This window comes from Microcebus murinus, chromosome 16, assembly GCF_040939455.1.
Source record: "Microcebus murinus isolate Inina chromosome 16, M.murinus_Inina_mat1.0, whole genome shotgun sequence".
Classification (NCBI taxonomy): domain Eukaryota; kingdom Metazoa; phylum Chordata; class Mammalia; order Primates; family Cheirogaleidae; genus Microcebus; species Microcebus murinus.
In genome coordinates this window covers 37,520,551-37,546,267 of record NC_134119.1, presented here as the reverse complement: position 1 = coordinate 37,546,267, position 25,717 = coordinate 37,520,551, and the positions used below count along the sequence as shown (strand labels likewise).

Below are 25,717 nucleotides of genomic sequence, written 5' to 3'. Positions count from 1 at the left end.
TGACATTGTATTTTATCGGTAGGCTCCACTATAGGCATTGGTAATACAGAGCTGAGTAAGACAGGCACTCAAACTCTAGAGGATGAGTAGATGAGTCAATTACAGCATGGCATCTTCTGTTACATGAGAGAGCTGTGACCAAAGTGCTGTGGGGAACCAGGAGCTGCAGTGACAAATATTGCCTGGGACAGTGGGTGGTAGTGACAAAGGAGAAGCACCATTAACCATGGGGTTAATGTTTGCTAAGTAGACAAGTAGGGGGGAGCATCAGGTGGCAGGATTGCTCAACATGTGCAAGAGCTCGTGCCCAGGTCAGCAGTGCGTGTAGAATTCTCATTCAGGCACCTCATCTGAGTAATGTTAGGGTGGAAATAGATGGAAAGATTAAAGGAACACCTTATGTGTTTTCTTTGTAGAAGGTAGTTTTTATTTTGTCGTGACTAACTACACATACTTGTTTTTCCTTCATCCAGGAAGTTCATGAAGACCCAGGGCAGGCCACCTTGAGCACCACACACCCAGAAGGGCCAGGGCCTGCTACCTCGGTCCCTGAGCCAGCCGCAGCAGCCGGCAGCCAAGCCGAGAAAGCCATTCCCAGCAAGAGTCTGCTTGACTGGCTGAGGCAGCAGGCTGACTACTCCTTAGAAGTTCCCAGCTTTGGGGCAGTAAGTGTTTGTTGGTGCTGCCCGAGATCACTATTTACTTCCTGCTGACTTGTTGCTATTTTTGATAAAAGCTTGCTGGGGGAAACCAGGAAGTTGGGAGCTATTTGAGAGAAATCGGTACAACTGAGAATAGCATTTTAAAGGGCTTTTTGTTGTTGTTGTTTAAATTTTAGTTAAATTCTCCAGTAATAGAAATGACAACCATGTCAAAACACTGCCAGAAAGTAGACATGCAAGATCTTAAAAGGACAGAACTTGCCTAAGTTCAGCAAAATTTTTGCCCTGTTGGTGCAAAAATTGCCACACAATACCATAAGTTCACAGGGAAATCTTTAGGTAAGATTTCCTAATCCTAGGTTGCATAATTCTACCACTTGATGAAAAGTAAGTTATTATGTTACTACATTTGGTGATTGCAGGGATGGACATTTTTAATTTTACAGCTGTTACTTTGGGACATTTCCTTCAAGTCATCTTACTGTTTTGACCTAAATCCCTCAGATTAGAAATTTTTAGCAGAGGACACCAGATATCTTTTCTTGGTTTTTCTTTTCTCACTTGCTCATTTACCCCACCACCATCTTTGTCCTGGGTACTCCTGACTACAAGAAGATATGTAGGTAGCAAGTGCATAGGAAAAGGAGAACATGTTCACAGATATACACCCTCCAAAGACGGGCAGAACCAGCCAGGCAAGTAGCAGTGGATGGAGAATCAGAGAAAATGATAAGAGGGAGGTGACTAGGGATTAGCTGTGTCCTGGGAACCTGGCCAATGGCTCAGGTGTCCTAGTCTGCAAGGCTGGGGCCCACACAGCCTGTTTTCCAGCTGAATGCAGGAACGCTGGTGCTTCAAGGAGAGGAAGCCTAGGGGAGAGCCAAGTGGCTATTTTCTTCATCCTAACTGGCCAGGTCCTGTGCAGAGGGCCATTAATGAGAAAAAGAGCAAAACCAGCTGCAAAGCACCACCCTTATCAGAAGAATCTATGACGAATGTTTTATAATTTTGGTCTCCATTTGCCTCCTAGAATTTTTCAGACAAACCAAAGCAGAGGAGGCCGCGCTGTAAAGAATCTGGAAAATTAGATATCAGCTCTCTGAGTGGGGAAGAAGGGGTTCCTGCCGTCCCCAAGGAGCCAGAACTGAGGGTAAGGAAGAAGGCTGTGAGCATGGGGCCAGGGGGAGCATCCCAGGTGAGCCACACCTCGCACACTTGAGAGAAAGCCCCCAGCTGGGTGACACCTTTCAGGAGGACAAGAAGCCCACACAGGAAGTTGATAAATACTGAGAAGGGATACTGTAGCGATTTTACATGCAGTGAGACTCCCAGTGGTCATTTGTTTTCAACCTTTACCTCCAAAATTGTTTGTTGAACCATTCCCAAAGCTTTTATTTTTTTTTTCCTGTTTATAGTTACAAGAGAAAAGAAACCTTAGCCCTTGTCAGGAGTCTATTTCCAGTGTTTAACAAATCTCATTATTGGAAGTTTTCATTTCCTAATCTAAGTTTTTCTGGCTACCATTTAAGACATTTCTTCCTAGTGTAGCCTCACTGGCAATGAAAAACAGCTGACTCTGACCACTGCCCTTTTCCTATTTTAGAATCATGAGACTAGAAGGGACTTCAAAGGCATCTGCAGAATACTTCAAGTATAACGAATCTGAGTTAATTATAGTTTACAGATGAGTACAAATTTGGACTAGAAAAGGCATAACCTCTAGGGGGCAGTAATAACATTCCAACTTGAACATGTGTTGAGCTTGGGCAAATTATACATAAATGTGCTCTTAACCTCCTACAAGTACATTCTGTCAGAACAGGGAGCATCTGAAGATCCTCACAGGGACATTTGCTCTTCCCAGGTTGTTCCATAAACTCAAGCTTTCCTGAATACCTTCTGTTAAGTACTGCCCAGCTTTCCTTGAGTAGGAATTCCCTTCTTGGTGTGATTGCCTGAATGTGATTTCTTTTTTTAGCTCCAGAAGACTTCCTGGCCTAGTTTTCCTCCTCATGCAGAAAGAAGCTAGCACTTAATGTTCTCAAGGAACTTGTTACTGAGTTTGTCACCTGGATTATCGCTCATCTAGCAGCTCCACAAACAATGGCTGTCTTCATCCCCATCCACTACCACAGCCCTTTGCAGGGGACCTGGGCCCTAGGTAGTTTGTCATATTGGAAAAGCTGCCCTTTTTGTTCTCTCTTGCAATAGTCTCAGAAAATGTCCCTTCCAACCCTTTTTTTAGGCTTGCTTGTGCAATACAGCCGGTTCAACTTCTCTTTTCTCCCATCTGTCTCCTCACCCTATCACCGCCTCCCACCTTCTCCTTTTGTCTCAGCACACAGTGTCTTGACAAGGGAAGACCTCTGTTTCTTGCTTTGTTGTAGTCTTAGCTCTTGCTTTAAAGACATGTCCAAGAAACCACATGGTTTCCCCCTTGGCTTTCTCATTTCTTTCTCCATGTCTAACAATTTCCCTCATGTTCCCTGGAAATTAATGTTCACCCCTCCCCTGCAGACATTGACCCCCTGCCAGAAAACCCATTTCTAAGCAGTTCTTGCAAGCCAGCCTCTTCCCAGAGATGCATTTCCCTCCTTTGTTAAATAAACACTCTCCCTGCCTTGGAGGCTCTTTTCCTATAGTAAGGAAAGAACAGGAAGCACTTGGGCGCCTGGTCTGGGCTGCTCAGCCTCCCAACAGGGGTGGCTGGTGTGTCTCCCACACCTCCTCCTGGGATGCTGGCCATCAAGGGTGTACTGTACCCTTTTTCTTTCTCGTCCTTTCAGTCCATTCAAGCTGCCATAACAGAATACCGCAGACTGGAGGAGTGGGGTTGGCAAGATTATAAACAACATAAATTTACTTCTCACAGCTCTGGAGACCAGAAAGCCCAAGATCAAGGCGCCAGCAGATTCAGTGTTTGGAGAGGGCCTGTTCTGCATAGACAGCCAACTTCTCAGTATGTCCTCACATGAAGAATGGGAGGACCAAGCTCTTACAAGGTCACTAATCCTATTCATAAGGGCTCAGCCCCCATGACCTAATCACCCCCCAAAACCCCACATCCTATTATCATCACCTTAGGGTTAAGATTTCAACATATTAATTTGAGGGCACACAAACATCCAGTCCATAGCAGAAACCCTACCCTTTCTTTTAGAAATTAGACTAAAAATCCCACAAGGAATTCTTCCTTTCTTCCTTTGAGCTCACAAGGCCCTTCTGCTGTATGTGTTGTGGTTTGGCTGGGCAGAGTTCACAGACATAGTCTAACACAGCACATAAGGCTATGGGATCAACTTTAGAATGCCCAGTACACTGTAGTTGCTCATTAAATATATGTATACACATATATAATATAGCTTATATGTGTAAGTTATATATGTATATATTTATTTCACATATATGTATATAGTTTTGTTTTTTGCTAAGCCAAACAATTTGACAGTAAATTATAGACATGACACATCACTCCTAAGTACTTTAGTGTGCATCCCGTAAGAACATTTTCCTACATAATTATTGCCATTATCACATATGCATGTCAATAGTATCTAATATCTAGTACATATTCAGATTCTACCAATTGTCCCAAAAATGTCTTTCAGCATTGATTTTTGTTCTGTTTTATTTTGGTTTGGTTTTAGGATTTGTAAATGAGGAGCCACACATTGTATTTGGTTTTAGGTCTCTTACCTAGTGAGTATCTATTGGATGAACCTACCAACCTTCCTGGGAGGAGAAAGGAAGCTGTGGTCAACCACCTTCTCTTAACTCCACCCAAGAGTTAAATTTTAGAGTTGTGATAACTTCTATCATGTATTGATGAAGATATTCATCTTGGGCTGGAATACCCACATAATCAGCTAGAAAAGCAGATTTGCTTCCAATGTTGCCTGAACACAAGGAGTCTCATTTCCTTGCTTCCTTTGCCTTCTCCCCAGGCTGCCTCTGGAAGAGGAAGCAGATTTGCTCCCAGGGTATAATTACCAGGAGGGAGAGCTGCCAAAGCCCGCCATGGCCGCTGTGTGTGGTCGCCAAGCTGCTGGGAGGGGCACCTGCCTGGGGTGGGCAGCAGCTGGTGGTTGGAGCAGCTCTCTTCCACAGGAAGTGGTTAAAGCCAACTTCCTGTGCCAGCATTCCTCTTGCTCTGCTGTAGGTGACAAACTGTTCTCTTCACCTCTGGGGCCTTTCTGCTGCTGTTCTCTAGATCCTAAGGGAAAAGAAGGCCAGCTGAGAACACTCATGGTTCTTAGCAAGGGCAGGGAAGGGATGCTTTTTGACATCCAGATGCTACTGAAGCTTGGTGGGCAGGGCCAAGGAGGCCAGAGTCCTGTTGGGGGTGTAGGGACTCAAAGCATGTTAAAGGAGATCTGACTTATAGCAGATCATTTGAAAATAAAAAGAAGGCATTATTCATCAAGCTCTGGGCTTATTTTTTTCCCAACAGAAAAACTTCTGAGATTGAATATGCCGCTCTCACTGGAGAATTAGGGAGAGTTAGGGAACTCTCACGGGAGAGTTAGGGAACATTTGTGGGTATGGAGGAAAAAGATACTCCCCAGCACCTTTGCCTGGCTCTTGGTTGTGGGTGGGCTGTAGGAAGAGGGCTCAGAAAGGCCTGTGGTTAGGTTGTGGTCGAGTTGTGGTTACCCTGGTCAGGCCCTGCGCCAAGGTGGCCTGCCAGCGAGAGCCTGAGACAGCTCAGTGTAGACAGAGTGACTGGCCCTGAATGAGGTGATTCGCACTGATGAACTCAGGACAGACTGGTGAGAAATTGTCCTTTTAGCCTGGCCCCAATAAATAGGAACCAGCCAGGAATTACTCCCCAAGTGACCATCCCAGAGCCAGAGTGGGCAGTTGCCCAGCACACTCCAGTACAAACCAGCCTAGCAAATTGCAAGTGGCTAGTCGTGTTGGGAAGGAGGGAGGGGTGTGGTGTGGAAAGAGCCCTGGGCTGGGAGCTGCAGGGCCTGGGTTCTCACTTACTCTGTTCCTAATCAACTGTGCCCCCAGGGAGGTCCCTGCCCCTCTCTTTGTGAAAAGGAAGGGGACCAAACATCCAAACATGGCAGGTTCAGGGGTTTCTTCCAGCTCTGTGATACTATTAACAAACCAAGGCTTTTCAAGAAAAATTTTCTCCACAAAGTTGCCATCATAAAGCTTTTCACCTAGCAGGGTGTGGTGGCTCACGCCTGTAATCCTGGCACTCTGGGAGGCTGAAGCAGGTGGATCGTTTGAGCTTAGGAGTTCAAGACCAGCCTGAGCAAAGAACGAGACCCCGTCTTTACTAAAAATAGAAAGAAATTAGCTGGACAACTAAAAATATACATAGAAAAAATTAGCTGGGCATGGTGGCACATGCCTGTAGTCCCAGCTACTCGGGAGGCTGAGGCAGGAGGATCGCTTGAGCCCAGGAGTTTGAGGTTGCTGTGAGCTAGGCTGATGCCATGGCACTCCAGCCCGGGCAACAGAGTGAGACTCTGTCTCAAAAAAAAAAAGCTTTTCATCTATGATGAACTGGTTTTTCTTAAATATTTTTGGGAAGGTAAAGGATAGGTATGAGAATTCAAAAAATAACTATTTCTGGGGACTGGGAAACATTCACATGCACATGATTAGTTGAGATAATGCTGATGGAGCCTTTAGTACCTGATACATGGTCAGTGCTGCTTTCACGGTAGCTGGCATTTCTGCTGCAGCTGTCCTGGTCCTGCTACCACCCTCAATGCCGTCTGGAACTGCCATCCCCTTGCTCAGCACCACCACCACCGTGGGGACTGGCACAGCCCAGCTGATGCTAATTTTGGGGCCCACCTCACACATGGCCCCACAGCTCATAAGAACTTAAAACTAGTGCCACCAACTAACCCTACAACTGCTCCTTCTATGAAAATCCTGGTGGGTTTTCTAAGGATTTTTATTTTTTAATAGTTTGGAGAGAAGAGAGGTGATGAAACCAGTGAGAAATGCCACAGCACCTGAAATAAAGTTCAGAAGTAGTGTCGTTGGGAAGATTATAAAGAGATTCTTAACTGCTCTCAGGCCTGGTCAGCAGTCTCTCAGCACTTCTACATCCTTAGCTTCCCTGACTTCTCTCTCTACACTCTCTCGGGCTCTAGGCCTTCATAAGAGGGGTTTTCTGGTGTCTCTCAGTGAGACCTGCATCTCCTTTCTCGCCCCAAGAGTGTGCTGTGTTGAGGAGTGCAGCCGGCTCCCTGGCTGTGGGCTGGTGGAGCTGCTGCTTGTCAGATCCCACTCCCCACTCACTGCAGACTCTTGCAGGAAGGGAAGGCATTTGCACCGAAGAGAATTCTGGCAAGCATCAGATGCAGCTTATAGAGACGTACCAGCAACTCTCCCACCTCGTGTTGCTATATAGGCTCCTCGTTCCAGCCCTCACAGTAACCTGTGTCCTCAGTGGGTTCCAGTGATACAGGATCCCTTGAGGCCATCGTGAACATCTTAGCCTCACCATTACTGTGATCAAAGGGAAGAGGGGTGAGATAACTCCGACTTTGTATCGGGAACCATAAGAAGGAGACGCTGGAAAGGGCAGCTGATGGCCCAGCACCAACAGGGGAGGGCTTTTTCTTCATACAGTACTCTTGCTGTGTAGGGGAACGCACTGGGACTGCTGAACAGCACAAGCAAAATGTGTCCTTTTTTAATACCATGGACGTGTATTACTTGATAAGCTAACTAATGATAGTGAAGAGTGGAGGGCAATAGAGAAAGGTGTGTAGTTATCTAGGAACCTAGGAATTGCAGACACTGAGTCCTAAGAAAAATTACTCCCTTTCTGTGAGGAAAACATTTTCTTCTTTATATGAGGATGATTTACATCTTTGAAACAAATCCAGAGGTAGATACATCATAATTGCAATGGTCTGTTTGCCTGTGTGCAGTTAGACCAGACACTCCAGAGAGCAGGTACACGGCACATCTGCATGGTCCTGCAGAGCTCCTGAGCCGCATTCTCAAAGGAAGGAGCGTGCGTGGCTGCAGCCTGTGCTCCTCTCCATGAGCTGTCTCCTGCTCGCTGATGCTTTCAGAGCAATCTGCTTCCTTTGTGTGGCCTTCATCCTGATGGGTGATGGGGAAGTATCCAGTGCACAAGGCCAGATGACTTGTGTGCAGCACTGTTGGCAGCCCAGGCCCCATCCTGGTACAGTCCATGCGAGGCAGAAGTGCTTTACTGTGGAGCTCTTTGCCAATCAAGAAAATTGGGCTGAGTATGGTAGTGCTCACCTATAGTCCCAGCTCTCTGGAGGCCAAAGCAGGAGAATGGCTTGACCACAAAAAGACAATTGTAGGTTAAACTACCAAATAGAGGAAAAATAGATGGTCTCCCTTAAGGGAAACCAGAACATCAGTTATTTTGGTGGCAGTTCCTCTAGATTGTCCTTCATTTCTTCAGCAAATGTGTACACATCCCATTACATTCAGATAGGTCACCCTCCAGGAGTTCAGGATCCAGAGGGAATAGGGCATACACAGTGAACAAACAGTGCCCCTTTTGCAAGCACTGCTTCCTGTGGGCCTGGTGATGTAGTGAACGCTGTCAGGGACTGAAAGATGGGTTCCATTGTCGTTTTCACCAAACTCTGAGAGATTACCCAACTTGTCCTCACAGCCAGGGGCGTGCAGAGTCGGGATGTAAGCTCAGGTCTGTCTGGCTCAAAACCTTGCTCTGCTTTGTCATTTCAATAAAAAACCTTCCTGTGTTAGGAGGAAGCAAATGTTGGCATTGGTCAAGGGGTTGCAGCCATAGAGTCTCAACTGGGACTGGGGCATCTTTAGTAACAGTCTCTAGCTCCCAGCTCTGGGCCAGCTTCGAAACAGGCTACATGCCAGTTTTGCTGGTGAGAGTGTTGGGAGCACTGCTTGGTTGTGACAGGCACCCTGGTTGTGCCGTGCCATCAAATGCGCTTCAGATACAAGTAGGCCAGAGAGCTGCACAAGTGTGAGCCGGTGGGTGGGAGGCACCCCTCCCACCAGGGACTCTTCATGGAGCTGGGGATAGGCAAGGCCAGTGCAGAGCCCAGTCAACATCCCAGCTGACCACCTGCCATCCAGTAACCTTGTATTTCTTTATCCCTTTTCAGGGGTTTCTCCCAGAAAATAAGTTCAATCATACCCTGGCCGAGCCTGTCCTTCGAGATGCAGGCCCCCGAAGAAGGGGGAGGCGGCCTCGGGGTGAACTCCTGAAAGCTCCTGCCATCGTGGCAGACTCTCCCTCCGGAATGGGGCCACTGTTCATGAATGGACTGATTGCTGGGATGGACCTGGTAGGACTTCAGAGCATGAGAAATATGCCAGGCATCCCCCTGACCGGACTGGTCGGGTTCCCGGCTGGCTTTGCCACGATGCCAACAGGCGAAGAGGTCAAAAGCACCCTGAGCATGCTGCCCATGATGCTGCCAGGCATGGCCACTGTGCCCCAGATGTTCGGTGTTGGGGGCCTCCTCAATGCACCCATGGCAACCACCTGCACTTCCACTGCTCCTGCGTCTCTATCAAGCACAAATAAAAGTGGTACAGCAGCCACGGAAAAGACTTCAGAAGATAAGCCGAGTAGCCATGATGTGAAAACAGACAATTTAGCTGAAGACAAGCCTGGGCCAGGTCCATTTTCTGATCAATCCGAACCTGCAATAACTGCTAGTAGTCCTGTGGCTTTTAACCCGTTTCTCATCCCAGGAGTGTCTCCTGGACTCATTTACCCATCCATGTTTCTCTCCCCTGGCATGGGCATGGCTCTGCCGGCCATGCAGCAGTCCAGACACTCTGAAATCGTAGGTCTGGAGAGCCAGAAGCGGAAGAAGAAGAAAACAAAAGGGGACAACCAGAACCCCAACCCAGAGCCTGCCCCCAGTTGTGAAAAGGAGCCAAGCAGTGATCAGAACTGCACCGAATCCAGTGCCCTGGTGCCCCCAGAGAGAGAACTTGTGGCACAGGCTGGGGAAGGGACACTCAAAGACTCCAACGACACCAATTAGAATTTTTTTCATTAAGAAATTATTGTGACTTGTAAGTTTCTTATCCCATAAAGGTTTGTTACTCCCTCACTTCACCTTCATGAGAACCTGTGTTTCCATAAATAAGATTACCTACCTAATTTCCTGTCCGAGAACTATGGTAACAGATGTTAATAGTTGCAGGGTCTTACCACTTCATTAGATAAGTGTCGTCTACCTAGTCTAGGAGGCACAGAATTCTCATTCTGTTATCCAGTTGTTCATTCCAGCAATCGTAGTTAATACAGTACTTGGTGACACGCCCTACCCCCTTCTCTTCCTAGTTTCCCACTTATTTGAGGAGGAAAATGGCAAAAGAAAGCCGTCTAGCAATTTACCATTGAAGGGTCGAAGAACAGAGACAAAGAGGAGCTCTTTTTTTCTATGAGCTGGATTGAATAGGAAGAATGTGACAGGGGAACCAAAAAGCACAGAAAAGGAAGTACTGGTGCGTATTTTTGAGTTAAAATATTTCCCTATTTTATCATGATTACTAAGTAGTATAGACAGAAGTATATAACTAATGGTTGAAAATACACATTCATTTCTTTGTGGAAAACAAAACCCTTACTGGTAGTAATATAATTTCCCCCTTCATGGTTTTTCAGACACCTGCAGCAAGAAGAAATGCTGACTGACGAGGCATTATTTTATATATACCTATCATCCCTCTCCCCAGTTAGAAAATGACTCTCGCCATGAGAAAGCTTTACCCACCTGGAGTATTGCTAGCAACGGGTGGGGCGAGGGCCCACACTCCGTAGAGCTGCTCGCTGCCTCACAAGCACATGGAGCACTCTGCTCACCTTTGCCTACAGATTTCTCTAGCCACTAACATGCCTCTCTGTGTTTGAGGAACACCAGGACCTGATGGCTTTTTGTTTTGTGCTTCTCTTCACCAAGAATAAGGCTCTTTCTGGAGCCTGCAAAAAGATAGTCACTCAACACTTTGACACTAACTGGGTCGTTTCATCAAGGCTATCTGAGGCTGCCAAAATACGTGCACCACCCTTTAGGACACAACTGTGAAAAGTTATTTTCTTCTCTCCATTATTTCTTTGTTCAGCTTATATCTGGCAGTTGGACCCAAATTCCAAATTCTCAGTTAGTCAAGACCATGTTGCAAGTCAACATTATTTTTTCTTCCTCAGCTTCTCCGTGTTTGGGTACTGAGCTGGGAAGAACCTGGCTGAGCAGCGCTTCCCCATTTTGTTCGCCTTCCCACTCACGCTACACCCCTTCTGATGGTCGTCTTCACAGATAGTTCACACGCTGAGACTTGAAATAAGCTCATGGTTCAGTAGTCTGGGGGCACAGGGCTGCGTAGGACCGTTGGAAATGGTGCAAGTGTTACTAGTACCAGTTTCACTTTTTGTTGTCACAATTTACTGTATTTTTACTTTTTCTGTTACAGTTTTGCTAATTTATCAGAAGGTCCAAAAGTCTGACATAACTATTTCATTTTGCATTATTTATTTATGATGCTTTTGTCATTGTCTTTTATACATTTGGGATTATAAATTATGTAAATGTTAAAATGAGCATCTCAAAGAAGTCTGTTAAATCGTGACCGAAAAAAAATCAATCAGATGTATTTTTAAAAAGTGAGTCCCAGTTTTATGAATCAGAGGTATAAGCCAGAAATTCTATAACTGATCATATAAGAAGAAATTATCTGATAGTTGAACAAATCCTATTTAATGACATCTTTGTAGCATAGATGGTCTATAATGCTGGCAACAGATTTCTTAGAAATGCTGCTCTCTCTATTTAACTAACATTTTGTTCAGTTTTGCCTCCAGTGGAAGCAGAAAGGGTTTTTTCAGCTATTAAATCCTAAAAATCAATATAATTTATTTATGTAAAAAAAATCACTCAATCAATATATTTTTGAACCTTTTAAGTACTAATTTTCTTTTTATCAAGTAGGAAAAAAAATGTATTTGCCCTAAATCCTTAAAATACAAATGCTATAAAAATTCCTGTATCTTGAAAGCCTTACTGCAAATGAGTATTATAGACATCCAGCAGCGTCTGGTTCTCCTTGTTGTCGTTGTGTTGTTGTTGTTGTTTTGTATGAAAAAGCTGCTTTCCCCGGGTTTCACTTATAACCTATAGTAGGTCACAGGGTTCATTGTGGATCTGATTTAAAAACCCACCAGCATGCTCAACCCCTTGTTATATCTTATCGAATCTGTATGTTAATTCTCTGGGTATTTAGGCTTCTATTTGACTGCTGTTGTGACCCTGTTTGCAAAATGAAAATGACACTCTGTGGATTATTTGCTCTGTAAGGCATAAGTGCTGCTTATGATTATTTTGACGTTTCCAAGAGCAAAAGCCAAATCTAAACTCTCTTCAGCAAACTTGAGCCTTTTCATCTAATTCCATGTCACTCACAGCCATAACTTTCCTTGATCATTCTTCACTCCATGTCTTCCATAATAAATTGTCTGTGGTCTTGATCCTGAATTTAAAAGAAAAAAAAAAAAAGGAATGTAAAAGTCACATTTGTATTTGAGGAATTCAGTAGCATGTGGGTGTCTCCTGTTGCCTGGCCATTTTATGTGTGCATCCTGTGCACACTAGCAATCGATCCGCTGTCTTTCCAAGGTGCCTGACCCTGCTGGGCACCCTAGTCAGAACACACATAGAGGGGGTTGGCAGTACAGTATCCTGCTGCCTAGACCCAGTGCCTGAGCACTCCCAGCTGGTGCCTCCCCAGTGCCACTTAGCCCCATGCCAGATGTCCCACCTCACATCACACAGCCAAGACTGATGGGGGACTGGACTTCCGTGGTTTGGAGCAGGCTCATAAACCACAGAAACACCAGGGTAGCTGGGGTTCCCAAGGCTTTTTCAGAACATTGCGGGCCTTAGCTTTGAAAGTACGGCTTCTTAACTCCAAAAGGGCTGCATCAGAAAAGTTATCAATGAGGCTGGCGGGAAGGTGTTGACCCCTCACTTAAGACTGAGAGGGAGACCCAGCCTAACCTTGTTGGTTCCTGCTAGGAACCAAAAGATGCGCATATGACCTGAAGGATGGATGGGGCATTGTTAGGAAGGCCTAAGGGATGTATTATTACAGGCTTTTTAGATCTCTAATCAACACAGGCCAGGTATAGCGGCTCATGTCTGTAATTCTAACATTTTGGAAAGCCAAGGTGGGAGGATTGCTTGAAGCCAGGAGTTTGAGACCAGCCTGAGCAATAAACAGTAAAACCCCATCACTACAAAGAAAGTAGAAAAATTAGCTGAGCAAGGTGGTGTGTGCCTGTAGTCCCAGCTACTGGAGAGGTTGAGGCAGGAAGAAGGAGGATCACTTGAGCCCAGAAGTTTGTGGTTACAGTGAGCTACGATGATGCCACTGTATTCACCACTGCATTCTAGCCAAAGAGACAGCAAGACCTGTCTACAAAAAAAAAAAAAAAAGACTTAGGGTATCCCCCTGGGTAGAATAATAACTTACGCAGAGTAAGTAGTAAACAGTCTTGGTTTCATTCTTTATCTGAAACCCTGTCCCAGTAGATACTAACTGCCCATATAGGGGCAGAATAGTACTGTTAGTCCGGTATATGGGGCTAGTGTTTTGTGTACGTTTGCCATTAGTGACCTCATTTGTCCTCACAGCATCTTAGGCACTGGGTGGACAGATGCTGGCATCTGACCTGCCCAACGAAAGCCGGCAGAGGCAGCCAAGGCTGTCGCATCGGTCGTGAGCAGAGCTGCAGCTAGACCCCAAGGTCCCATCAACGGGAGGACAGAGCACCCTGATTCTGGCTTTTGTCTCAGAGACCAAAACCGAGTGAAGAAATTACACTTGGAAAAATTGGCTCTGGAAAAAACGGAACACTCAAGTAAGTGTCACACCCTCTGGAAAAACTTGAGGCTTGGTTCATTTACACCAAATTCTTTAAAATAGTTTCTTGCAAATATTGTTCATGTGCCTAGTCTGGGAAGCCGCAGAAAATTTTTTTCTCAGTTCAGAAATGGGGTTCACCCAGCCCAGGGATTAGGATCTTGGCTGCCTAGTGGTCAGCATTGTGGCCTCATATTACAAACTCAGCAAAGTATCTATGGGGTAAGATAGGAAGTAGGGAAGGGGGTGAACTAAGTGCCGGCTCCTACTGGGAGGTCAGCGTGGACAAGGAGAATTGAGCATGGCTGTGATAAATTGGTGCCACCAGACAGCCCCGATGTCTGAATTCTGGCTCTGCCCAACCACTGAAGGACAAAGGAAGGAACTAGAATAAGGAGGAGGGAGGGAGACATCACCCACTTGGGACACCCTTCTCCAAGTCTGTTTCCTCATCTGTAAAATGGGGATAATTGTAATTTGTACCTCTAGGCTGTTGATAAGTACTTACCACCATGCTGATTCTCTGTGAGTCATGTGTCTGCTCCTGGACAGCCAGTGAGGATGCCCAGTCCTCCTGGAAGGAGGGAAATCAAGGAAGAGGAAGGGCCAGAAAGAGATTGTTCCAAGTCCCAAGGCAAGTACAGTAGATCTGGGATTGGGTTAAAGCACCACAGAGAGCCAGCTTTCTGGCAGGCACAGAGGAGGGAGAGTTGCCCACTACAGAAGCCTGCTGTGTCGGCGCAGGGAGGGGCGCAGATGCTGTCGTGGAGCCGGGGAGTGGGAAGGCTCCTGGACCTCTGGGTCCCACTCTGTGCAGAAGTGCTAGATTTAGGAGGAAAAGGTACCCAGCTAAACCTGGGTTTCAGATACAATTTTTAGAATAAGTTTTTCCCATGCAATATTTGGTACATAAACTAAAAAATATTTTATCCAGAATTTGAGTGTAACCAGATGTGTCTTGTATTTTATCTGGTAACCTGGCACTTCTGTGAGTGGGATTTAAGTATTTTATGGCCATGTTCTCAATCCCCACAATACCTCTATTGGGTTGCATCACATACATGAGGAAACTGACCAGTCACCCAGTTGGTAAATGGCAGAGCTGGGCTTTGGGGACCCAGAATGGTGATTCCAGAGCCCTTCGCTGCTCAGTAGGGAGCCAGGAGGGGCATCTTTAGTCTGAGGCTAGGAACAGGCTGTCCCTCTGTAATGCAGCTTGTAAAGCAGCATCAAACACAAACCAGGGGCAGGGCAGGAGGGCTGCTCAGCCTGTGCTAGCCCTGAGGCCAGAGGGACACAGTTCACACAGGGAGAAAAGCTTTTCCTTCCCATCCCTGCTGAGCTGCTGTTGGGAAGCCTCAGAGCTGTGGCTTAGCCTGGGGACATCCTTAGTGTCTGGGTGCTCAGACTCAGCAGCCTTGGGTCAAGAGGCCATGTAAGAAGCCGCATCCAGTCTGAAGGTAAAATGAGGATTGTCGGGCCCAGGGGGAGGGGCAGGCTGACCAGGAGTGGGAGGAGGCACATCTCACCCAGACCCCTGCAGGCCATGACCTTCCACTCCACACCCAGGGCAGTTCAGACACATGCACCACTAAACGTGGCAACAGCACTGCTTAGTTGATGCCTCCTCATAGATTCAATGCAAAACATAAGTCATTGAAAATATTTTTCTATGAACTCAAACATGGTTTTGTATAAATATGCCTCATACTGTAGAATATAAGCTTCATGTCTACTTTTAAGATAAAACAAGATTTCAAAGAAGCACAGGACTTTGGGCTTGACTCTTGAGGGTCCCCCTCCAAACCCCCAGGGCATACTTTCACTCAGAGGAAAAGTCAGAGCTGCCCTACCCTGCCTTGCCCTGCCCTCTCCTCTTCACACTGAGACTTGTTTGTGAGCAAAAGAGGAGAACCAGAGGAGGAGAAATTTGCAGATGTTGGCAGAGAGAGGAAGGAGGCATTTTCTAAAGAGAAAACCCAAAAAAGGTTAGGATGAGAAGAGTTGGGAGAAGGAACCCAGGAGGCCAAACAGCCCTTGACTTGGGAAGGGGCCAGCAAGAGAGTCCTTGGTAGGTGGCCTGTGGGCTGGCCTGCCTGCAGAGGGGTCTGTAGGGAGGCATTCCAGGAGAACAGCCTGGCAGACGAGCTTGACGTTGGTCACATTCCCTGCTGGATTTCAGGCAACAGGAAGGCCAGACTCGGGGGAGCTAAGTCCAAGGAAGCAGCGGCTCCAAGCCCATGGGGTCAGGTGCCCTGGCCCCAGCTGACTGGAAACCACATCCTAGGAGTCAGAGCTCAGAGGAGGGCAGGAAGGAGCTTCAGTGAGCCCCAACCCACAGCCAACTCCACCCTCATTTGAAAGAGAGCTGGTGAGCTGGCCTCCCAAAGGTGCTAGGCCTTTGGAAACTGCTTGGAGACTTCCAGACTCTCTTGCTGTGGGCTAAACTAGGCTGCTCTAGGGGACAGATCAGACAGCACACCGCTGTTGGGGACCTGAAAGTCTAGTTGAGGGACAGGACTGACTCAGGGGACTATGAAATCCAGTAGTCATTGCCCATTCCTGACTCAACACCAGGTAGAGGGACTTGGACACAGAATGGAGTGTTGCTCTGTGTTCAGGTCTCCCTCTGGCCTGTGTGAATCACAGTACAGTGGAGGTGGCTGTGTCACTGGTCGTGGGTGACGGCACACCCACAGTGGTCGTGGGTGACGGCAGAGGTGTGGGAGATGAGAGGGACAAAGTACCACAATTTCAAAAAAGGAAGATGGGGGGATTTGGCTAACTGGTAAATTTGACATCAAATTACCAGGAGTCAGCCTGGTAAATTTGACATCATCCCTAGTGAGAAAAATTGCAGAAAGACTTTTAGAGAATTCAAATTACTCAGCTTGGGCTGCCATAACAAAATACCGTTATTTCCTACCATTCTAGAGGCCAGAAGTCCAAGATCAAGGCTCTGAAAGGTCAGTGTGTTTTCTGGGGAGGGTTCTCTTGCTAGCTTCCTGACAGCCACCTTCTTGCTTGATCCTGATGTGGCATTCCTCAGTGCGTGAGTGCGTGTGGAGGGAGAGCAAGCTCTCTGGTGTTTCTTCTAAAGACACTAATCCTGTCAGACTGGGACCCCACCCTTACGACCTCACTGAACCCTAATTACTTCCTTAGAGGTCCTGTCTCCAAATACATCCACATTGGGGGTTAGGGCTTCAATATATGGATTTGGGGGTTTGGGGCGACACATTCAGTCCATAACAATGTGCCCAGGGGTCACCAAGAGCCGTGAAGGGAGCAGCTCCTGGTATTTTCCATAGTGATGGACACTTGTCCCTGTCTGAACTAAGAAGCAGGTCTATGTCCATCTGGGAGGCCCTTTTTTAAATATATTGCAGAGTTTAAAAGCTCACACGCCTGCTGGGCAAGGCAGGTGCCATATATGAGTGACACGGGTCAGACTTTAGGTGATAGGAAGTGGTGGGAACTGTGGAAACTAGAGACCATCTGCCCCAGCTAGAAGGGACAGCGGCTACCAGCACGACCAGTGGATGCTGTGCAGGAATGTGGGCTCTGGATCGCCTGGGTTTTTTTTTTTTTTCAAAAGACATTAGAGATTCAGATATTTGTGTAAAATCTCCTGATTTTTAAGTGTGTATAATAAATTCAATGTTTAAAAAAAAAAAAGAAACCAGTGGACAGACAAATACCTGTCTGCTAGTTGGATCCAGCACTTGAGAAATTCTAAAGCCACGGACATCACCAGGCTCCTGATACTACCAGCAGGTGACACGTGGGAACACTGAATCAGGATGCATGTTAAGGGAGGGGACCGTCCGGTCTCCCACTGGCATGTTCAGCTGGCTCTCAGAAGCAGGGCGCCAGGACAGGCCCAGGAGTCCAGGTCCCCGCAGTGCTGCGGCCACACTGAAGCAGCTTTGCAAGTCCCCTGAGTGCAGTCTACCAGCTGGGCGCATGCGCCTGTTGTACCACCCCCTCAGGGTGACAACAGGCCCTCACCCTTCTCTGTTCCCAGCACCTATGGGCTCCCTGAGGATCCTCAGGACTTCCAAAAAGTGAGTGATCTTACTGTAGCCACCCTGCAGGTGCGAGTGGGGTAGGAGAGCCCCGGCTGGGAGGGGCTGCCGGAGCAGGCAGTGACTCGCACTGCTGAGGTGTTAAGCCTCTTTCCTGGCTCTGACCAAGAGGGGACCAGACCCAGAAGACTGGCTCCTATCCCCCTTCCCCCTCCCCACTCCAGGTCTGACCCAGGCTTTTCCGTTTACAGATCCCAGACTTTCCAGGCCAGCAAAGAGCTGGAGGGGCCAAGGCCTGGGTGAGTGCCTTCTCAGGGAGGGAGTGCAGGCCTCAGTGGATTGTAGGAGCTTGAAGAAAGCCCCAGCCCCAGCCCCTGGGTTTCACGGGGTGGGAGACCCTCCCGCCATCACCTCAGACCCTTGTCAGATTTCCCCATCCAGAAGCAGGACCTGTGTATCCAAGGAGCAGGCCCTCAGCTCAGACCTGCCTAGGGTGGGTTTGCATCTGAGAGCAGTGGGCCAAGGGAGCAGGTACTCTTGCTGGGTAGGCCCCTGCAGCTACTTCCTCTCTTCCTCCAGACAAGTGGGGGTAATGGGCATTCCATGAGGGGGACAGAGAGGCAGCCCCCACCCCTAGACTGACAGTGCAGGATGACATGGAGCCCCCGCCAGCCCCACTCTCAATGCACAACCCAGCACCCCCAAAATGGGCCCAAGAAGAAGGCGCGGTGATCCACTACTCCAACCCTATGGGTCCAGCCTCCCCAAACTCTCTAAGGAGGAAGAGCTGAAAGAAATAAAACATCCATCCAAAGTGGTACTTGCTCGGCACAGTCAACTGGGTTTGCACAATGTTCTAGAAATCTCAACCTTTTTTAAGTTACTGGTTGTTCCTTGTACCCTTTGGCTCCACTCTCCTTTTAGAGCTGGCCAGTCTGTGCTCCTACCTTCAGGGACAAGATATGACAATGGGAAGTGGGGAAAGAAGATTCTCTGTCTGGCTTTTGAGTTTCAAAAGCAGTCCCTGGCCTGGACACGTGATAGGTAGGAATGAAACTGCCCAGTTGCCATCCCTCCCAGTCTAGAAAAAGATTCCTGAAGGGGAGAGGGGAAGGGTGGTTGGTAGGAGTTGGTGGGGATTAGACAAAAGGAACCAGCCTGAGCCTCCCGTATCTGACATGGCTGCAGCACCTCCTCCAGCAGGAACCCTTGTGCCTCCCTTGACAGGCCAGTGAAGGGACTGCCACCTGCTGGAGCATCCACTCAGGATCAGTTCTTACCCATTGGACAGCCCTTTGACACCCCAGGACACCCGGAGGACCCCGTGCTGGCACAGGACTGCAGTGGGGAGAGCCCTTCCTATGCTTTCGTGGGGCTGGGAGAAACCAGCCTGAGACCCCACATCAGGCAAATGCTAGGTGAAACCCACCCTCTGCTCAGACACTGCCTTTCTGATTTGGAATCAGGAGGCCTTGAACTCCCCACCGGCCAAGAGTGAGGGGCAGCCAGGCTCAGAGCCTGCTACCGTGACACTGTGAGAGACTGGCATGGCACCCACCTCCCTGCAAGGGGGCAGCCCCAGGGTTACCCATGGAAGGGCCCCCTCGCCCCCCTGCCAGGAAGAGGCCAGCTCCCTGGATGGTCTTGGACAGCGCTCTGGGCCTCTCCTTCTGGTCTGCTCAGTGGGGGTTGAGCTGCCTGAGCCCTGGGCCCCTCCCAGCTCTGCTACCTTGGGCACAAGATGCCGTGTCCCCCTCTTTGTGGGTGGACTGTCCTCAGACTAAGCTTAGCCTCAGGCCATGGGGCCTCCTCTCTGGCTGAAGCTCAGCTAACTAATGCTCCTATTTGATCTTGGGGTTCAGAATGGGAGTCTTGAGCCCCCCAGGCAGGGTTCCCACCTTCCCGTTAGGCTATTCCCCATGAGCCTTTTTATAAAGAGTTTGGCTGGGAGCCAGGGAATTTTTGGAAAGTATATGGGCCAAGCCAAACTGTACAAACCTGTCTTCCTCCCAGAGCTGAAAGAGGCCAGGTTGTTCCCAGACAAATGCAGAGATGGGGGTGGGACTGGGAAGAAGAAAGGGGGCTATTTTAGGAGGCCTTGCACACTTCAGAGCCCCTCATAGCAGCCAGGGGTGGGGTAGGATGGGGAGGCGTGGCCAGAAGTAACAGAGGTGAAGGCCTGGTGCCAGGTGTCTCATGTAGACACACCTGAAACATGCATGCACACCCCCAAAAGCTTGTTGGCACAGGCACAGTTACACAGTTACATAGATATGCAGCTGTGTATGAACATATGCTGATGTGTACAGAAATATGCACAGGTATACATACCTTAGGTAGTCACACATACAGCTGCAGGGACATTCGCAAACATGCTCACATGTACCACAGACACATACACACATACGTAGATTCCTAAAGATGTACAAAAAAGGTGCAGACTGAGCAATGCCAAGCCAAACCCAGAAGGCTGGGAGAGGGCTTGAACTCTGACAACCCAGCTCTCAGGGACCCAACACACACGTGCACATGCACACACACGTGCACACGCATACACACACACCCTGGGAGGGAACAACTTCATCCACAGGAGCTTTTGGATCCAGGGCAACATGCAATCAAGACCTTGTACTGGAAAAGAAAGCGCCTTTGTCTGCTGGGACCAGGGCTGCAGGAGCAGCTGTGGCCTCCTCCAGGATAAGGGCTGAGCCAGTTCCGCACCCTGGGGAGGAAGGTCAGGCCAGGCCTTGGATGGTGGGTGGGGGTGTGAGGGAGCTGGGGGCTCCAGCAGGCCCTGCCACCAACCCCAGGATGCTGTGTCTGGCTGGTGGCATAAAGCCCAGAAAGCCTGTTGTTCTCAGCCCTGGCCACTCTGACCCCTGACCCTGGTCTGGTCCTGTCCCCAGAACGACCGTGGTTCTGACCCCCAGTCCTGGTGCTACACTGACCCAGACTGAGGCCTGGCTCTGGCCCCAGGCTTCACGCCTGCCATGCGCCTGTGACCTCAATTTTTTTTTTTAGCAGAATGAAAAAAAGGTCAGGCTCTGGAATTAGAAAGATGTGAAACTGAATCCTGGTCTTATCACTCTCTAGCTAAGAGATTTCAAGAATGTATGTAACCTTTGAGCCCTAAATCAGAGCTCCTGTTACCTTGCCTGATACACAGTGCACAAAACACGGAGGCAAATCCTCTATGAGCCCATGGTGCATGGCGGCCTGTGCCCATGTGCACATGATCTTCTGGGCCTGCTGAAGCTGGCTTGGCCCTCTCAGCCCCCAATTCTGGCCAGCACCCTCTCCTGCTGCTCTGGCCCCAGGAGCAAAGGCAGGACCCAGGCCCCATCTCCAGGGACTGCATCTCAGGAGCTCCCCTCCTCCCTTCTGCCCTCTCCCACCCCCGAGGGGCCCTGCTCTGGCCCCTGACATCTGCTCTCTTGGAGCTGGGTTCTCTGAGGGCCAAACTTCAGTGGGAACAGCCCTGTTTTTCTAACTCACAAAGAAGATTTAGCCTTTGGAGACCCTCTAGGGGTGACTTAAGCACCATCTCCAGACACTGCTCCAAAACTCCATTCAGTCCTTGCATTGAACAAATATTTACTGAAGGCCTACTGTGCTGGTCTAGATGCTGGAGAGTCATCTGCCCCTGGGGCTGTCACTCTGGCTCCTCACACTGCATGTTGCGTGCAAGCCTTTAGCATACACGTCCCCACATCTGCCGGAGAGCTGTGATCTCCTGGCAAGCACAGACACACTTCCTCCTTTGTGTTGCCACAGAACTTTGGAATGTCACTAACTTAGCTCTTTCTCCCACCCAGTCGCTCCCTAGCAGGCTGTGGGTAGGTATCTCAAGGACAGGGACACGCCTGGCCCGTAGCCTAATGTGAGACCATTGTCACACTCCACACGGCTTTCAACATAGTTAAGCTCATTCAGGTACCACTGGCCCTTGGTGTATTTCTTTCTTTTGATCTTACTGGGACTTGGCACCTCTTTTAACTGTGATGTCATTATGAGAAGTTATTATATCATAATTGAATGATACATCTTGAAAATTATTTGTCATAATGACATCATAGTTAAATAACTTGAGTCCTTGCTTTTAATAAAATCATACTATTTTAGGAAAGAAATGGACTGAACATGAAACTCACCTGGCGTCAATTCAGTTGCTCTCCTCTGTCACTCAGAGTATAATTCACTTCTTCATGAAATACTGGTTGAACACTTGCCCCCTGCCAGACCTGGGGAGGGGGAAGGGGGCCCATGGAGCCCCCTGTCTTGAGGGGCCCATAGTCTAGCAGGAGGACCCAGAAAGGTGAGCAGGAAATGACAGTTCAGTGTGACAAGTGCTGGGCAGAATGCTGGGCAGGTGCCGTGGGAGCCCCAGGGGAGGCTCCCTAGTGAGGGGGGTGCAAGTAGGTGGGTCAAAGACAGTTTTGCAAAACAGGGGAGGTATGAGCTGAGCCTTAAAGGAGCAGTTGGCTTTTTTTTCAAGTAGAGATGAGAGAGGGTGAGCCAGGCAGAGTTACTAGCATTTGCAAAAGTCCTGGAAATAAGGAAATGCCCGATGTGTGAGAATGGATGGCAAAATGTTAGATGTCCTGGCCAGGGAGGTTAGGCCAGGCTGGGCAAGCAGCTGGCACCAGATAGGATTGTGAATGCCAGGGAGACTGGGGAACCCCTGCCACATGGAGGGCGCCCAACCCTGGCCCTGGAGCGGCGCCCCTGAGCCGACCACCCCCATCCTGAACACTCTGGCCCGGCCCCATCCCTCCCACCCTCCTCCTGCCCTAGGAAACTCTGATTCCACTGTGGTCAGCTTCCCTCTATTCTAGGCTTAGAAAAAAAATTAAGAGGCAGGAATTCTTATAAGAGCTCTTTATGTATTAAAATTCTTGATCCTCCATTAAATCTTCTCTTCTTTTTCTCAGTTTGACCTTTGTTTTGCTGGAAAGAAGCCTTCCATTGTAATGTCATGAACTCTATCACCCTGTTCCTAGGATGTCTTCTCAGGAGGTTGTTCCCTATCCTACAATTGTGTAAGTATTCAGCTTCTCTTCTGGTTTAAGTTCTAACATTTAAATCTTTAAGCCATCTGTGGTTTATTTTGGTGTAAGGTAGAAATCTAACTTTATTTTTTCCGAATTGTTAGCCAGTTGTTCAGTCCCATTTCTTGAGTAATCCATCATTTCTGCCCTAGTTTGTTGTTTTGGCTTTTTTTTTCCCCCCTTCAAATTTTTATTCTTCTTCTCCATTTTTAAAGTTATTCTTGCTCTCTAGAAAAAAGAAGAGAAATGAGGAGGAGAGAGATGCAAAGTATGGAAATGCATGGCTTAGAAAGTGAAAGGCCTCCCCTTTCACCTCCCTGAGGTAATCACCACTAACATTTTGCTATATATCCTTTTGTTATTAGTGTTATAACAGTTATTAGGTTCTCTTAAATACAGAGATGTACAAAGGAGGAAACACAAAAGGGATCAAAATTTCTACCTATCATCTAGTGATATAAAAGTATGTTGGCATTTTTTAAAAAGCAATATATATATAGAAGATTGGAAAAGTCAAACAATCCTAAAAGATACAAAAGGAAAAATGAACTCTTCTCTCATACTCACCACTGCCCCACACCAAGTCCCTCTCCCTAAAGGTAACCACTGTTAAAATTTCCTGTTTGTTGTCTCTGGAGTGCATTTCTTTGGCACAGTCTGCATTCTCATCTGTAGACCAGTCTATTTCTGGACTTTTCATTTTGTGTGCTGTTTCTCTCTCTGCTGTTCCAGTGCTAGTGCCATACTGTTTGAAGCATTCTGGTTTTACCATATGTTTTAACAGCTGGGTAAGTCCTGCCTTAGTGTACTTCATTTGCAGAAATATTGTGACTATTCTACACTTACTTTCCATGCCAACTCTATATTCCCTCCCCTACCACTTTGCCAATTTGATTGGAAATTTGTTGAAATTGCATTGTTTTTATAGATTAATTTGGAAATGATGACCTCCTTTATGGTAATGAGTTTTCCCTTTGTGGACATCTCTCTCCTGTGACTACATTCAGATTTTGTGGCTTTTCTTGTTTGGGACCCTTGAACATTTCTCCTAAAGCAGTCTTAATTTTAGTTCAACTGATGTTATAGCTGCAGCCACCTAAGAGGAAAAAGGTTGGGAGACCTCCTTCCCACACCCTAGGGCCATCAGGTAGAAGAGCGTGTAGACTGCTCAGCAAAGCTCCAGAGAGCAGAACTCCAACTAGCTGGGGGTCACCCAGAGGCCGCCTTTGGCTCAGCGAACGGAAGAATGTTCTATCTGTCAGAGCTGCGGGCCGTGGAACAAGCCACTGGGGGAGGCAGTGAGCTCTCTCCATCACTGGCTCTTTTCCAGTGTTCCAGGGAAAATGCAGCCCGTGCTGCCCAGTGGCTTCGGGGTTGGCAAGAGGAGTAGGGAAGGATGCTGAGTTACGAGGGCCCCTGGTCTTTCCACGCTGCCCAAAGGGAAAAGCCTAAGGCTTTCCAATCTGCACTGTGTGCCCTCACCTCATTTCACTTTCCACAGTGACCGCTGTAGGTGGGATGGCGTTCATCGACTTTACAGCCAGAGACAGTGAGTCTCAGCAAGGCCAAGTGACTTAATCGAGCTCACGCAGCTACGACTGGTGCAACCGGGATTCCACAGCAGACCCTCCCAGGCTGCCTTTCTGGCTGTCCCCTGGGAGGCCCTGCTCAGAGTCAGGGCTGACAAAAAGAAGACTGGATCACCCTCCCTGCCTTTCAGGCTGGGGATAGCAGCTGGGCAGGTGAGTGGCCCAGTGGGCAACAAGAAGGCACCCTGGCTCCTCTCCCCTCCCTGGTCCTGCATGTATGTCTATCTCTCCCCCAGGCAGCTCTCAGCTTGGCTCACAGTGTCCTCAGGGGGCCAACGGGCTTCTTGATTCCAGGCTGCACATCTGGAAGTTGACGCTATTAAAACAAACCCCATTATATAACAAACAGACATCTGGAACCCATTAGCACTGAGTTTTTAGAAAAAGAAATTGGTTTGGATGTGCTCTCTCCTAAGAATGTGGCAAAGTGCCCTCGCCCTGGCTGTCCAGGAACCAAGCGGCCTCTCCTGGGCCCGTTTCTCAAGGTATCGCAGGCCAGGCCAGAGGTAGAGACAGAATGCCCCCACTTCCCCAAGACAGGCAGCTTCACTGTCTCCTGCTGGTTACATCTTTGGAAGCCTCCTTTCCAATCTCATTCAAATATTTGGTCAACAAACACTATGTGCCTACTACGTGCTATATGCTGCCAACTCCATATCATTCATATGCCCATCCAAACACCCCCAAGAGACCTAAGTACATCATGGCTTAAGAGAAAAGATCATTGCCAGGCACGGTGGCTCACACCTGTAATCCTAGCACTCTGGGAGATCGAGGCAGTAGGATCGCTTCAGACCAGGAGTTCGAGACTGGCCTGGGCAACATGGCAAATCCCCATCTCTACCAAAAATAGAAAAATTAGCCAGGCATGGTGGTATGTGCCTGTAGTCCTAGCTACTCAGGAAGCTGAGGCAGAAGGATTGCTCAAGCCTAAGAGTTCAAGGTTGCAGTGAGCTGTTATGATGCCATAGCACTCCAGCCTGGGTAACAGAGCGAGGCTGTCTCAAAAAAAAAAAAAAAAAAAAAAAAAGATCATGGACTTCCCTGGATCCTAAACAGCAATGCTTAAACAACTCTGGACCTCAATTTCCTCGAACTCCAAGTCTGAACAACTTAGCTCGTCCCTAGAACTTCCTAATACCCTCAGCCCTCTCCCAGAATTGTCTCCCTACTGCCCCTCCCTGGCCCCAGGTATACTGGGGCTAAAACATTAGTGGGAGACACTGAAGTTCAAATGACTTGGGCATGGGCTCATGGTGACTTGATTTAGCAATGAAGAGGCTTTATGAGAAATGTCTGGCTAACATGCTCAGATGAAAATTTTATTTTTTAATTCTTGCCCCCAACATTTCATGATGAAAATTTTCAAACATATAGAAAAGTTGAAATTGTACAGTGACTACCCACATATATCCACTACCTAGGTTATCCAACTATACTTGCATTTTCACAAATCTATCCATTTATTCACCCCTCCATCAATTCGAAAGCTACTGGTAGACATTCAGTAC

General features: G+C 48.0%; 1 protein-coding gene across 3 annotated transcripts in view; it reads left to right on the top strand.

Annotated features, from left to right (window-relative positions):
• The window catches only part of CHD6 (chromodomain helicase DNA binding protein 6), a 203,002-nt gene extending 191,280 nt beyond the window's left edge, over positions 1 to 11,722 (top strand). For 2 of the 3 annotated variants that reach the window (XM_076011120.1, XM_076011122.1), the window contains exons 35-37: positions 474 to 665; positions 1,693 to 1,812; positions 8,771 to 11,722. In XM_076011120.1, the coding sequence (XP_075867235.1) occupies positions 474 to 665; positions 1,693 to 1,812; positions 8,771 to 9,664 (1,206 nt within the window). In that variant the 3' untranslated portion in view covers positions 9,665 to 11,722. The remainder of the gene's footprint in view (positions 1 to 473; positions 666 to 1,692; positions 1,813 to 8,770) is intronic. The other variant, XM_076011121.1, reaches the window with a different exon arrangement.
• The last annotated feature ends 13,995 nt before the right edge of the window (positions 11,723 to 25,717 follow it).